Source organism: Lotus japonicus, chromosome 2 (genome assembly GCF_012489685.1).
Source record: "Lotus japonicus ecotype B-129 chromosome 2, LjGifu_v1.2".
NCBI lineage: Eukaryota > Viridiplantae > Streptophyta > Magnoliopsida > Fabales > Fabaceae > Lotus > Lotus japonicus.
In genome coordinates this window covers 73,662,389-73,676,994 of record NC_080042.1, presented here as the reverse complement: position 1 = coordinate 73,676,994, position 14,606 = coordinate 73,662,389, and the positions used below count along the sequence as shown (strand labels likewise).

At 33.0% G+C, this 14,606-nt stretch overlaps 1 protein-coding gene and 1 long non-coding RNA gene across 2 annotated transcripts; one reads left to right on the top strand and one right to left on the bottom strand.

Annotated features, from left to right (window-relative positions):
• The first annotated feature begins 8,198 nt into the window (after positions 1–8,198).
• Positions 8,199–13,296, top strand: LOC130739447 (protein LONGIFOLIA 1-like). Its single transcript, XM_057591740.1, has 5 exons — positions 8,199–8,352; positions 9,699–9,751; positions 9,833–11,737; positions 11,815–11,968; positions 12,137–13,296. The coding sequence occupies exons 1-5, from the start codon at positions 8,199–8,201 to the stop codon at positions 12,868–12,870; spliced, it is 3,000 nt and encodes a 999-aa protein (XP_057447723.1). The 3' UTR covers positions 12,871–13,296.
• Positions 8,336–14,317, bottom strand: LOC130739448 (uncharacterized). Its single transcript, XR_009019867.1, has 3 exons — positions 14,180–14,317; positions 8,904–9,026; positions 8,336–8,472 (listed from the first exon to the last, which is right to left on the bottom strand). It is a non-coding gene; the product is annotated as an uncharacterized LOC130739448 (long non-coding RNA).
• Between the last annotated feature and the right edge of the window lie 289 nt (positions 14,318–14,606).

Here is a 14,606-nt window from a genome sequence, read left to right as displayed (position 1 = left end):
AATTTGTGTTTAAATTAAATAAATTTTGCTGTTAAAAAAATCTTTTTGAACAATTTTATGGTGGACGGTATTAAACAGTGATTCCCCTATTGAAGAAAGAATATGTCATGGAAACTATTGAATGCATTGTATACGATTGACTTATTAAGGGAGGCTATAAAGCTAATCAAGGTTGTTGTTCCACAAACCATAACTTTTTTACCTTTTTGTGGCGGTTTTCAGCAGATCGCTGTAAAATAACCGCCGCCCGTTGCTTTAGTAAGACTACCTAACCAAGAAAGTTTGTAATATGGAGGAGGACCTTTGATTTTGTAGAAGTAGGTAGCTATGCCAACGATATGTAATTTCTTGCTTGTCAAGTTGATTATTAATGATATTGATCTTTAGCTTCAAAACAAAAAACCAGAGGTTCGACCTATGAACCATGTTTATACTTATAATAAAATTTAATGTTCAAGTATAAGCTATTTACAATATTTTGCAAGAAAGTTTTTTTAGTTGTAAATTAGGTTTTCTTTGGTAAATAATAACTAGTGAATTGCATAAATTGGAAAAGTATAAAATGTAACAGGTGTCGCCAGTGGCGGAGCTTGGGGGAATTTTTTGGGGGGGCTTTCATCCTTGGATCCCCTGAGCTTGTTTCCTCCTTAGTGCAGTGTTCACTTTGCTGTTTGTGTTCTTGCCCAAATTCTATCTAAAGCTACCCATGGGCTGCAATTCTATGTAACCCAATTCCCCACCCAAATAAATCACAAAGAAAACAAAAGAAGAAGTGCACAGAGGAGAGTGAGTGAACGAGTGTGAGAGAGAAAAAAATAAAGAAAGAAAGAGTGAGGAAGAGAGCGTGGAAGGGAGGAAAAAAAGAAAGAGAATGTTCATAATAAAGCTAAAAAGAAAGTTAACTGGATTCGAACCTAGGACAACAAGATAAAATGTAGAGCACCTAACCAATAGGACAACAAGAGACTAATGTATATCTTTGCACTTTCATTATATATAATTTTTCAAAACTTTTTCCAAAAAAATTGGGGGAGCGGATGCTCCTCCCCGCCTCTATAAAGCTCCGCCACTGGGTGTCGCACATCTACAATCTAATTTTATATATTACACATAATATAAATATCATATTTGAGCTCACCATTATTAGAGATTCTTGGTTTTATATTTATCATTTTGATTCTATTTGTCTTTTTTTGTTAGACGTTCGGGTAATTTGGTTGCAGATTTCTTTTCAAAAAAACGCTTCATCTTATGCTAATTCAGTTTGGATGGAAGAGATTCTTGAAGCTGCAATCAGTTTGGTGAATCATGATGTAATTGCTTCTAGGCTTCTAGTTTAGTTTCAAAAAATAAAATAAAATAATAATTGAGCCCGCCACTGGCCGGTTATTGAAACATAGTCTGGAGGATGAGCCAATATGACAAGGAAAAGGGTGGAACTTCAAATTTAAAGACAAGGCCAGCCTCAATCTATATATGCATTTCACTCTTATATTAGTAATTATAATTAATTTGCCAAAGCACATGGTAGTTGATGCGGATCTAAGGAAATATCACGTGCCCATCATGGATATGGATTGCTTATATGTATGTTTTGACTTTATCTGCTTAAAGTGAAGGTACCCTTGTGATGCTTCAGCTTTTTCCATGTGTTGTGCATCTTGCTTTTCACATTAGTGTATGCATGAGAATTAAACACCGTAATATATTTAACTGCTCTATTATTGGCTGCCACATGATCTTAATTTTACGCACTAAATGATGAGAAGCTACCCCCATAGACTCTACGAAGAAGAAGCAATTTTGATATATGCATTTCGCTGAATTTATGGCATTTTGCTATGATAAACCATACATCATCTTGCACGTGATACTTCTTCCTGCCTGGTTGTGATTCTGACAAAGGAATATCCCTCCATATCTATTTCAAAATAATCTTAGGTAGAAGCAGGTGGTTAATATATGAGTATCTATCTATATGATGCTATTGCAAAATGGATAAGATTAATTAGTACTAGTTTAGCATGCAGCATTTATTAGTGAAATAGAACATCATGGACATAATTAGAAGGTATAAGGGGACTATTATGGAATCACTTTACGTTCTCCTTTTGATTGGTAATCTCCTCGGTCATTGCAGATTCGCCGTGTCTGAGATGGTCATTGTTATTGACCTTACATTTAGGTTCCAGCTAGCTAGATTTTGTTCCATACGGATTGCTTACAATTTTTTAATAGGTGGCGCACAGGTGTGCCTTAGGTAGATCTTATCCATATTAGTTGTCTGCGATCGATGAGAATGTCTTTGGTTTTAATTTTATGGACCTCTCTTTTATTTGTCGAGATGGTACTATGATGCGGTTGCTGATGTTTTATGAGGACTTTTTTTGCTTTTGTATTTTGTTTGAGTTGAGGAGATTCCTCAAAGTATTTCTTTTGTTTGTTTTAACATGATTTACCGGTGTCTATGGTTATTTTATTTTTGTGTTTCCTTTAAAAAAACTAGAATAGTTTTAACCGAAGAATAATTATATATATATATATATATTTGTAAAATAATTATCATTTAAAATCTTTAATTATTTATTTTTAGCTTTAAAGAAAATATGTTTATTTGACTATACTATCATTTCTTTCTTTCAATAGAAATATAAAAAGAAGTATAGATATTAAGAGTAATGAATACTTTCAAATATTTGAAAAAAACTCTTAAATTACAAATCATTTTAAAGATGGAGAGAGTAATGTCTCTATTGTGCACAATTTTGGGAAACTAATTATTAAACCCATCCAATAACAATGTACCACTCTGTACCTTTGAGGTACATTGTGGGTAGCTCATGGATCTAAATTAAACACAGCTATTATTTTATAGGACCATGCACAAATATGCCAGGAATTTATCAATAATAAATTCTTATCACTAAGCGAAATAGTAATCAAATTAAATAAGTGCACATGAAGAGGGGTTGGATGCTTGAAATTTACCTTGCTCGTCAATTAATGGGGCTTCAATTATTGTCCTTGATTCAATTTGCAATGTCAAAGAGGCAAAACAGGTATATTAAAACAATGCAGGTCAGAACTCAGAACCCCATTAATTGTCCAACTTGCGTTAGAGGTATAATATTAAGGTTAAAAAATTTAAAAAGGATATCATAATTGAATAATGAGTGATTCACACATAAAAATTTCTTCTCTACATGTGGAAGGAGGCTATCTAGCTTCAAACTGGAGGCTGTTGACTTAGACCTCTTTGAATGTGAGAATTAAGAAAACAATGAAGATCCATATATATTGCTTAGGTCAAAGAATAATGTATCTTATCTTTCACGGTAGTAATTCTGTTCAAGTTAAAAATATTTACATTATGATGATGTTAACTTGAGATTTTTTTTCAATACACAATTCAAACCTGAGATTGCTTAAAAAAATATGAGCCACTTAATGCATGTAGTACTTTTTTTTTACTATTTTAATCTATATATATATATATGTAAAACACACTTGAACTTTTGCATTGATTAGTTTACCTTTGCATTAAATACATTAAATAATTAAATAATTAAATACAAAACTAAAAAACAACATCTAATTTATTATTTATTATATTAATAAATAATTGTTAAACTTTTCAATTTCCCATATTTTAAAATACTTTTTAATATTGATTAAATTTTAATTATTAATTATAATTTGAGGAAATTTTTTTAATAATAATAATTTAAATTGACTACCTTTACATTAATAAAAATATATAGTAAAAATAACTTTTATATTTACAACTAATTAAAAAAAAAACAAATTCTTATATGTTAAAATTAAAATAATAATTTTAATTTTAATTACTAATCATAAGTTGATGAATTTTAAAAATTAACCAATAAAACTTATTACTACATTTTATATATATATATATAACATAATATTTGGCTTTAGTTCTACATTACTTGCAAGATAAATTAATTTTTATTTCCATTTTCATTTCAATTAATTATCAACCTAAGGTTGAAAAAAAAGAAGATAAAATAGCACCACGTAATATATTTTAAATAAAATAGACATCTTAGATATTGAAATTAGTTAATGGTTGAATGCTTTTTGTAAATATATATTTCGAAATTTACTTTTAAATATGAAATAATTTTGTATGTTGTTTAAATTAACTATTATGTAGTTGCGTGTTATTTTAAAAATAATTTTAAATTTATTTTTGATTTGTCTTAATAATGATAATAATAAATTATTGATGAATATTTTATGTTATTAATTTTATTAAGTATTAATTGTCAACTTTTCAGTTTCTTATAAAAAAAAGTTAATTTATTAAGTAGTTTTTAACAATAGTTAGAATATTAACTATCAATCATAAATTGAGGGAGAAATTAATAAATATATTTATTTGTAAAAAATATTAATAATTTAAATTAAATAATAGTCTAGATCAAAATTTATTAATGAACACTCTAGAAAAATATTTTAAAAATTAAATAAATGTCTCTATAAAATATTTACTATTAAATGTACCGCATGCGTGTATTATTTGAAGAAAATACTTTCAAATGTGTTTTTTGACCTATTATATATAGTAGTAAAAATATTTTCTCAAGTTTTCTTATGTTATTAATAATGTTTTCCTTTTCAAATTTTTTTAGGGTCAATGGTCAAATTAATCATTGAGTTTGTAAGCGAGTTTGATTTTAGTTATTATGAGGATAAATGAAGTTTAGTGGCAGTCAAAAACTGTCAGTGATTGTAAAAATGACTGCCACTAAACGTAATTTTTTCAGATTGACTAAAATTAAACTCGCTTACAAACTCAATGACTAATTTGATCATTAACCAAAAAATTTATTAAATTACAGTAATATCATTTATTTACATAAAGAGAACTCTAATACAAGCAATTTAATGCATAGAAAAACTTTAATACTCTCTATTTAAATGTCTAAACACAATAATTTTTTCTATTATAATTATATTGAAGAAATATTTTAATATTTTTTTTTAGATAATTACTCTATAGTAAATTTCATATAATATTAAAAAATATTATAAATAAACCCGTGCGTTGCACGGGTAAAATATCTAGTTAAAAGTAATTTAAGATGTCGAGTTTGATTTGTTATTGAGATGTTGACATTTTATTTTTGCTGACAAAAAAAAAACTGAGACATTGATGATGGATTAATTACTGTACATTTTGTACCAAAAATTTTTTTTACTGTACATTTAAATCTTTCTTCATGTTATTACAAGCAATCACAATAAAGGTAGGGAGATTCTACTTAAATGATAGGATTAAGTGAAGTAACAGTGTGTCAGCTAATTAGTTAGGAAAAAAACCTTTTTAGCTAATTAGCAGCTATTTTCTAGTCAGTGGTGCATCATATATCCTGATATATGTTAGACAAATCAAGCAAATGTATGCTTCTTCCTTTGTTTCAATTCTCTTTTTGGTTCAGGGTTGCAATGGAACACTTAGTTCACCAAACAATTGTAACAAACCTAGGAACACTCCTTCCTAACTCCCAATTAGTTACACCTAAATCATTGCAGCAGTCAGCAGAGGAAGTATTTTCTATTGTAAAAATAAAAATGTATTTCCATGATGATTAAGTGCGTTATTGAAAAAAAAAATATTTACAGGTTTTTGAAAAAGAGAACTTAATTATCTCCACAATTCTGATACTTCTCATTAATAACTCTCTTCAAATAGCTGCTTTGCCACTAGAAAAATACCCAAGCAAATAAGTGACCTCTAAGTGTGTGTTTTGATATCAGTCATGTGCAACATGAATAAACTTATATGTATCTGTTTGGTTTTCAGTTAAAAAGTACGTTTGAAGCATTGAAATTCGAGATCATAATTTTTAATGCTCATTCAGCCAACAAAATGCACTTTTTAGGTTACATGAATGTGTTTTCACATTCACCCCAACTGAAAACCAAACGTGCTCTATATCGATTTATAAAAAGAGTTGTTCAATTTTGTGTTCAAGTGAGTCTTAATGTCTATTTGCAAATAATGACCATTTAGTGCTAAAATAACAACATGTGGTCCTGTCTGGCAGAAGTGGCTGCAAGGGACCAAAAGTTTGCGGCGAAAATGATAGTCACTATAATCTTTTTTATCTTATTCCCCAATTCATCATTTTTGCAAATGCTAATGGTCCAAACAGTTAGTACCTGTCTACATTATAATTGAGTTGTGACTACACATTGGACCCCACTTCAGTTATGCATACCTACAAAAAATCACACAGCCAAACACATAGCCTTGCCAGTGAACCAGTTTTGCTGCTGGCTAGATTGGTATAATACATTAGAGCATTTAATAATCAATTTCCTTGTACAATGTTTTTCAATTCCAAATTTTACAACTCTTATTTAAGGTTAATTATTGACCATCAGAAAAGTACAACAGGTACATTTGTGCTACTCAGCAATGCAATTCACCACCTACACTTGGGTAAAATGCAATATTCAAGTTCTAAATTTTGCACTCAAACAATATAAGGTTCTTGTGCATCTTATTTGCAAAGTGAAATGAGGTTGTATGAGCTCCATTTTAAGGTTAGGTCCCAAGTATGGAAAAGATGAAAAGGTAATTTGATATAGAATATGCTCATGATCACATCAAAACAAAACTTGAAGATTGGTTGCAATTTTTTTGGTGTTTTCTGTTAATTTAAAGCATCTTAAGTTCCTAATTGGTTGCAACTACAATCAGTGTAAGAACTGTTTCTTGATGCATAGGAATGGTTGAACAAACTGTTTAAAATCCGCAGGCTTCCACCACAATAGCACGTTTGGATCAACTTTTTTAATATCAAAATCAATTTTAGCGTTCACAAGCTACTTACGAAAGCTTTTTTCCAAAACTAACTTTGATTTTAGAATCAATTATAGAAAGATTTACACGCATACATGTAGTGGACATCCCTATCCACTTTCTACTTCAATTTTATTTTCTTGGCTGCAAAATCCACTTCCTCTCCATTTTGTGTTTTTCCACCCTCTGACACACTCCACATGCTCCTGGAGAGAGGTCCAAGCCAGAGACCCACCCATGTTGTTCTGTCTAATAGAAGTGCTAGGAAATGACCATAGCAGATCTGAGTCATTTACCCTAACCCCACACATGTATTCAGACACACCTATCCCTTTCTTTCCCTTTCCTCCTCTCCTCCTTTTTGCAAAGTATTTATATTCAGTAAGGATACCTAGGCACCCAAATTGTATTGACACTGTAGTACTGTACAAACATCTTATTTTTTTCTTTAGCTCTTTTTTTTCTCACATAACATTACATATTACATCTATTCCGTCTCTCATTTCTTTTTTTTTTTCTTATTCTGAGTGTCCACGGTATGCAGATGCCCACAACTCATTAGTCATTTATATTTATATTTTAACAACTCATATCCCTCTCATTCATACAGTTTTTGACACCCAAAATTCCACCCATCTTTCCCTCTCTCTTACGTAATGTTATTAAAAAGTTCTCTGTCTCCATAGACTTATTTATTCTTTGAAGCCTCATTTTCAACTTTGCCTTCTTCATATATAAATAATACACTGTATCCTTTCACACACTTCAGCCTCTATATATGCATCTGCAAAGTAGAACAAAAGATAAAAGTATTCCCCTATTCACAAAATTAAAACATCTCTTCTTGGGTCAATCAAATTTCTCTGTAGTTTGTGCATTACCAGTGGTGCTTTGGAATTGCTTCATTTTCACTTCTTTTTGTTCCTTCTGCTTTTGCAGGAGATAAGATATTCTCTCCTCTGTTATGTGCAATCCCAACATCCAATTTAATGTAATTTTCTGTTTTCTATCTCTTTCTTATCATTTTGGTTCTGTTCATGATCATGAACATTCTCTTCTGTTAACACATGCATACACATGTAACACAACACAAGCAACTCATGTGAAATTTTGATCAAGTCTTTATCTGGTTTTGTGCAAGTTGTATTCAATGCACTATTGGTATCTTCTTTAGAAACTTCTAACAGTGAAGGTCTATTCCTCTTTCTGAATCCTTGACATTTCAAATTCATTTTACCTACATTAAGAAAGCAGATTTTTTTCTTCTGCAATTTGTGTGAGAGAGAAACAAGGAGAATGGAAGTTGCTTAGTTGAGGCATTGTGGACTCTGGAAAGTTGAAAGGGAGCAAACAAACAAAGAAAATGTCCAAAAAGGTTTTGACACCCATGAAGGATGAAAGTCCAGATTTTCAGAAGCAGATTGGGTGCATCAGTGGATTTTTTCAACTGTTTGACCGCCACCGGTTCATCACAGGGCAACGCAGTAGCAGCCAGAGTCATAGCATTCCAACACAAGGTAATCTGTAGTAGCTGTTTCTCTATGCATTTTTATGGTGATTCTTTTTGTAATCACTTTTACATTTGGAATATCAAACCATGGTTTGGACTTTGGATAAATATTAACAAGGAAAAACTCCTGTAACATGTAACAAAAATGGACATTAAATTTTCCAAACACAAGACTAAATATGCACTTAGATAGAAACATTTTTAAACAAACACAATAAATAGAGAAAAAATTGATTGGCATACATGTCAAGTTTAAAACTGCTTTCTTTCAACAGTAGGGACAGACACAATCAACTTGTCAGTAATGTACTATAGCATAGTTTTCTCTTCTTTCTTCTTCAGTTTTTTTAATTATTATTATTAGTTTTTGGTAAGATGAGAGCAGTGGTAACTGGTAAATGTTGTTTTACTTCAGGTAGTTATAAAATAAACCAAAGCTTCTTATAAATTGGCTCCAAATTAAATCATGGCAGTCTTTTGCAAATTAAATTTCTGGATTCAAGAAACTTTAAAGAAGTGGCATAGATGCAATTTTTTCTTGTTAATTTGAGTTTGTACCTTATGAGTCGCCTTCAAATATTTGCTTTCCCTTGCTTAATGCACATTGGAAGCTTGAATTTGCTATATTTTCCGAAGAATCCCAGAATCTATACATTCCCAAGTGCCCAGTGGCGCAAGGTTCTGCAGAAAATAATAATATTATCATGCAAAACATTTGCAGATAAAAAAAACACAAGTAAAAAATTTCAAGTTTTGAACAGTCCATAAGTACTTAAAGTCTTAAACAATTTCATATGTCATAAACATCCGTATTTGTGTGAAAGAGGAAACTGATAACGCCTTTATGCAACTGAAACCCTTTGATATAGAGAACTTCACGTTTAAACATAATGCATTTAAATTAAATGTATCAAGTTATCAACAAGTTGTTATTTCAAGTGGTACATGCATGATTCCTTAAAAGTGAGATCTCAAACTAGAGTATGTGTGTGGAAAATACTCCTGATGAGAGAGCTAGGCAGCTAGCATCACCATTCACCATGCTGTATGCTACTGGTTTGGACAGAATTCTCTTCTATAAAAAATGTCTATGGTTAGACCAGAAAAAGTTAGACTTATCAAGCTAATAAATTAGTAATAAATCATTACAACATCACTATTTAATGACATGCCAACAATTTTTTAATCTACATTCAACTTGAATGTACTAAGTTTATGCAACTAGTTTCCAATAGTTTTATCAATCTCCTTGTTTAGAAGGAATTTAAATAGAAGAATGAATGCCTGGTTGAGGTTAAAGTTTTTGCAAGACAATTCAAAGTACTTCCTATTAAATTTTCTTTCCTTTCTCAGGTGGAACCAGGAAGCACATCAAAGAACTGAATAATACAGCACAAAAGTCAACGGTAAGATAAGTATAACGCGATATTTCAAATCATTAGAGAAATTTAGCAGAACCAGTTAAGAATGTGAGAGTATGATTGCAGGCAAAGAATGTGAAGGCTGCAAAAGAGAATCAACCATTCTCCACAGAATCATCAGGGACTTCAATGTCTTCATCATCTTGTTCATCTAGCATGTCATCAATGGACTTTAGCAGAACAATTCAGATGGAACCGCCATCAACCAGTCAAATCAAAATCCCAGAAAACTTCAATTCAGGAGCACAAAGGAAGCAGCAACCTAGCCCCCGAAGACCTCAGTCGCTTGATTGCTATGACATTGTCAAAGACTCAATGCATAAAGATGCGCAAGGATTGTCAGTAAAAACTGTAGCTAAAGGGGAAAAGAAGGGTCGAATCTTGAGACACATTGACTCTCCCCGGCCTTTGCAGGCTCCAATATCTGTCAAAACAGGAGCTATGGTTGCTTGGGATTCACCACGACTCTCATACGATGGGAGGGATGTACAAGATACATTCAAATCTGCTACAAAGCACAAGGAACTCCCTAGGCTTTCCCTGGACAGCAGAAAAGGATCCATCAAAAGTTTCAATGAAGGAACAAAATCTCGCAACTTTCTGAAGGCTCCAGAGAAAGAGTATGGGGGCGCCAGCGCAATGCATAAGCAGCTACAAGAACCAGAAACTTCTAAAAGACCATCTAGTGTTGTAGCAAAGTTAATGGGACTGGAATCTTTCCCAGACTGTGCCCAAACTTGTGATACTCCACGGGGGATCTCTAGTTGCACTACCAACAAAGTTGAGATGTCTGCAGGATCTAGCACGAATGATGAATTCAAGCAGCCCCAAAGTTCAGCATCCCCAAGGACAAGCAAGGGGTCTAACTTGCTTCCGTCTACTAGGGATGCTTCAATCATGATTGTGAAACCATATGCACAATTTTCTCAGGAAGCAACTCCATTGAGACAAGCTGATGCAAGCCAAGGTTCACAGTTGCAGATTTCCAAGAGAAATGACTGTTCAACAAAAGCAACAAACGCATCCCTCTCTGTATACGGGCAAATTGAGAAAAGGGTGGCAGATCTAGAGTTCAAAAAATCTGGAAAGGATCTCAGAGCCCTTAAACAGATTCTTGAAGCGATGCAGAGATATAAAGAATCAATAGATATAACGAGTGATCAGGCTTCGAATTCTCCATCTGACAATAGGAATGATAGTAATCTCAGAGTAAGTTTGAAAGTGCAAAGCCCAAGAATACAACAGAAGGACTCAACATCGGCCACTGTTGAGATTTCAAATTCAACCCAGGGTAGTAAATCGCCAATTGTCATCGTGAAACCAGCAAAAGTTGCAAGAAAAACCAATGATTCTGCTTTCACAGAAATGAGAAGTCATGGTAAATCAGGTCTCAGTAAGTTTGGTCCTGGTAATCCCAGAAATAGAATATTGGTTGACAAGCTTGACATGCAAACAACAAAAGATAGTCCAGCAATGAGACATGTCAATCATCCTACTAGTCAACCTTTTCATGCCGCAGATAAGAGTAACAAGATGAGGACATCAAGACTGATGCAATCATCAAAAGTTCCTCGAGTCATTAATGGAGAAAGCAACACTACCTCCACCAGTATATCAGAGAACAGGAGCCCAAGAGTACAGAAGAAAATTGGTTTGGAGAGGCGTTCTCCAGCAACCAGCCCATCATCAGATTCCAGCAGTAACAGAAGACAACACAATAGGCATTCAACGGAATTGTCTTCCGCTAGTGTTATACCCAGACAAAAATTCTCTACTTTGCAGGAAAGAAATGAACTTCTCAGCGAGATCACCTATCAAAGGATGGGTTTTAAGCATGGAGTCGATGTTATTTTGCCAGATTTTGGCAGCAAGAGAAGCATGGGTTCTCACAGTGATATAGAAGACATTCACAATGATCACCCTGAAAAGATCAATAGTAACTCCATCCAGCAAAAAGGCCTAAGTCAAAATGTAAGTATTTTCACAATAATTGGATCCTTGCATCTAATAATCTAAATCATTTGGTTTAACATTCTTTCATTGATCAGAATGCAGAAAACGAGCTGAGCCAGGAAAACTTGATAGCTGAAAAAATAGTAACTGCAGAACAACCTAGTCCAGTGTCTGTTCTTGATGCTGCATTCTATAAAGAAGACCCCCCTTCTCCAATCAAAAGGAAATTGGAAATCTCAAAAGATTTAGGTATATTGCACTCTTCTTTTCTAAGTAAGCAACATAGATTGAATGACAAATTAGTCTGAAATCATCTTCAAATGAATCACTGCACCAAATACACTTTTTGTGCCATTCACAAAAATCATCACGGAAAGGAGCTTGAATTGCATTTTGATTCTCTTCAAACTTATACAGATGAAGCTCTGAACACTTATGATATTGATGAGGAGAACTCAGAAGATTTTCCTCTTTCATCCAACACCACAAAAGCCAACTTCAGCAATGGAACCAGGGACATTGACTTTAAAACTCATAATTTGGTTCAAGTTATTCAACAAATTGACTACAGTGATGAGAGATTCACCAATTTCAGTGACAGTAAAGATCCTGAACACAAATATGTATCAGAAATACTGTTAGCATCAGGGCTTCTCACTAGTCCCAGCTCTAGCCAGGCATTTTATTCATCAGGTTACCCAATAAACCCAACGGTGTTCCTTGCACTAGAGCAAATCCAGACAGGCAAGAAACATTTCAATGTTGAACACGGTGCCAAGAAGATTGTTAAGATGAATAATCCACAGCAAATGCAAAGGAAGCTCATATTTGATGTCATTAATGAGATTCTAGTTCAAAAGCTAATATTGGAGAGTTCCACTCTGTGGTGCCAGCCAAACCAACCAGCAGGAAGAAAACTAAAAGGAAAGCAACTTTTGGATGATCTTTGCACCAAAATTGACAAGTTACAACATAAAAATAGGAATCTCAACCTGGCTCATGAGGATGAGAAATTGACAAGTCTTCTGTGGGAAGATTTAACACAACAGCCCACAACTTGTGCAGAATGCTTCAGTGAGATACCAAATGTCGTGTTGGATATCGAGAGGTTGATCTTCAAAGATTTAATTACAGAAGCTGTGAGAGGTTAAGTAGCTAACCATTCTGGTAAGCATTACAGGAAACCGCAGCTTCCAAGTAGGAATTCTAGCTAAGCAGGCTAAGAAGAAACTTCCAGCCTTAATCTGTCAACTTACTAGTCTTCCCACGCTTATACTTAGAAGGGGTAATAAGCTAATTAGTTAACATTTTAAACTTCATTTCTTTATAATGTCTGTCATCATCTTTCTTGCATGTATTTATCGTGTATGTTGATAAAATACATGTAGAGATGCAGATAAATGTATATATCATTGACATGATCTTTTTAAGCTCAAATAAAGATGTCTTGTATGTATCAAAAGAAGATTCCCTTTTCTGTGTCAACAGTCATATTCATATTGTTGCAAGCCATTTGAAAAAAGTTAATACTCCAAAGGTCTCATCTCTGTCTGAGATCTCAGGAATTATATCTCACAGATTTTAATGCCCAAGAATAGCATAAACTATAAAGGTATAAGTTCTCAAACCAAAAAAAGACAAAAAAAAGTAACAAGTTCAGGAAAACATGAAGTGTTCTCTGTATATAGCATCACAACATGCTATGTTAGCTCCCTATGAACTTGGAAGTTGTAAGAAACACAATAAGCGGTGCTAAAATGGCGTCTCACAGTCTCCACCAAATTTTCTAGACTTCGAAAATAATGAAATTTTCAACTAAGAAAACAGATTTGAAACAGTAACAGTTAATAGTGATTAAATATAGATTCAAGTTTTCTCAAACCGAGTTATCTAAATCTCAAGAGTTTCTGAAATAGTTGGATGCAGGGGTGCACAAACCAAATTTAATCAGGAATTGTGATGGAACATTAAACATATCAGAATGAAATGAAGAAAAACAGTTCTTAAAACAAAGCAAACAGAGTGAACTTGAAAAGATTGATTTGAACACTTCATTGGTAGTATCCACTTCAAAATCAAACCACTAGAGACAAGATTAAAATCTCAGTTCAATCTACCATAATTATCATCAACTGCACACACCTTCCCTTTTCCTCATAAATCTCATCACTTATTGCATTACATTTACAGATATAGTTTGACATCATTTGCAACAAATGCAAGGCATGAACAATATAACATGACAGTACCAGAGCACAGATTATTCATTATCTAACGTTTGGATGCAAACAAAAAAAACACTTATTGGAGCTTATTTAGTGCTTTTTTTTAGTAGATAAGCTCCAACAAACTCTAATAAGCTGGTATCCAAATGGGACCTTAGTCTCCTCAAAGAAGTGGTGTCATGTTTACAATGCCATGTATACATGACAAATTATTAAGTTAAAAGTGATTCCGAACCTGATTTCTGGCCTCAACAACTGAAATGCAAGGTGGTCAGCAAGGGTTTCGGCATTGGTTAGAAGAAGAGATGAAGCCAGGATTTCACCACCGTATCATTGGGAAGAAAGCCCAAACCACTCTCTGAATTGGTCCCAACTAAGCCAGCCAATGCAAAGGCCTCTTTGATTTGATGCATGGGGCCCCAAAACTATGGTTGTAAGGTTTGTCATCCCTCTTCCTGCAAATGAATTTGACTATTTTTTTGAGTTTTTTACCTATTGCCATGCCTTTAGAACATTTTTGTTAAGGTTTTTAATTCATCAATGTCACATTATATGGCACGGTAATTTAATTTCTTATAATATTACTTCGTTCACAAACTTACAAGAGGCATTTAACATCAAAAGAAAATATTTCTATAATTCTTATATATTATATAGTGTTT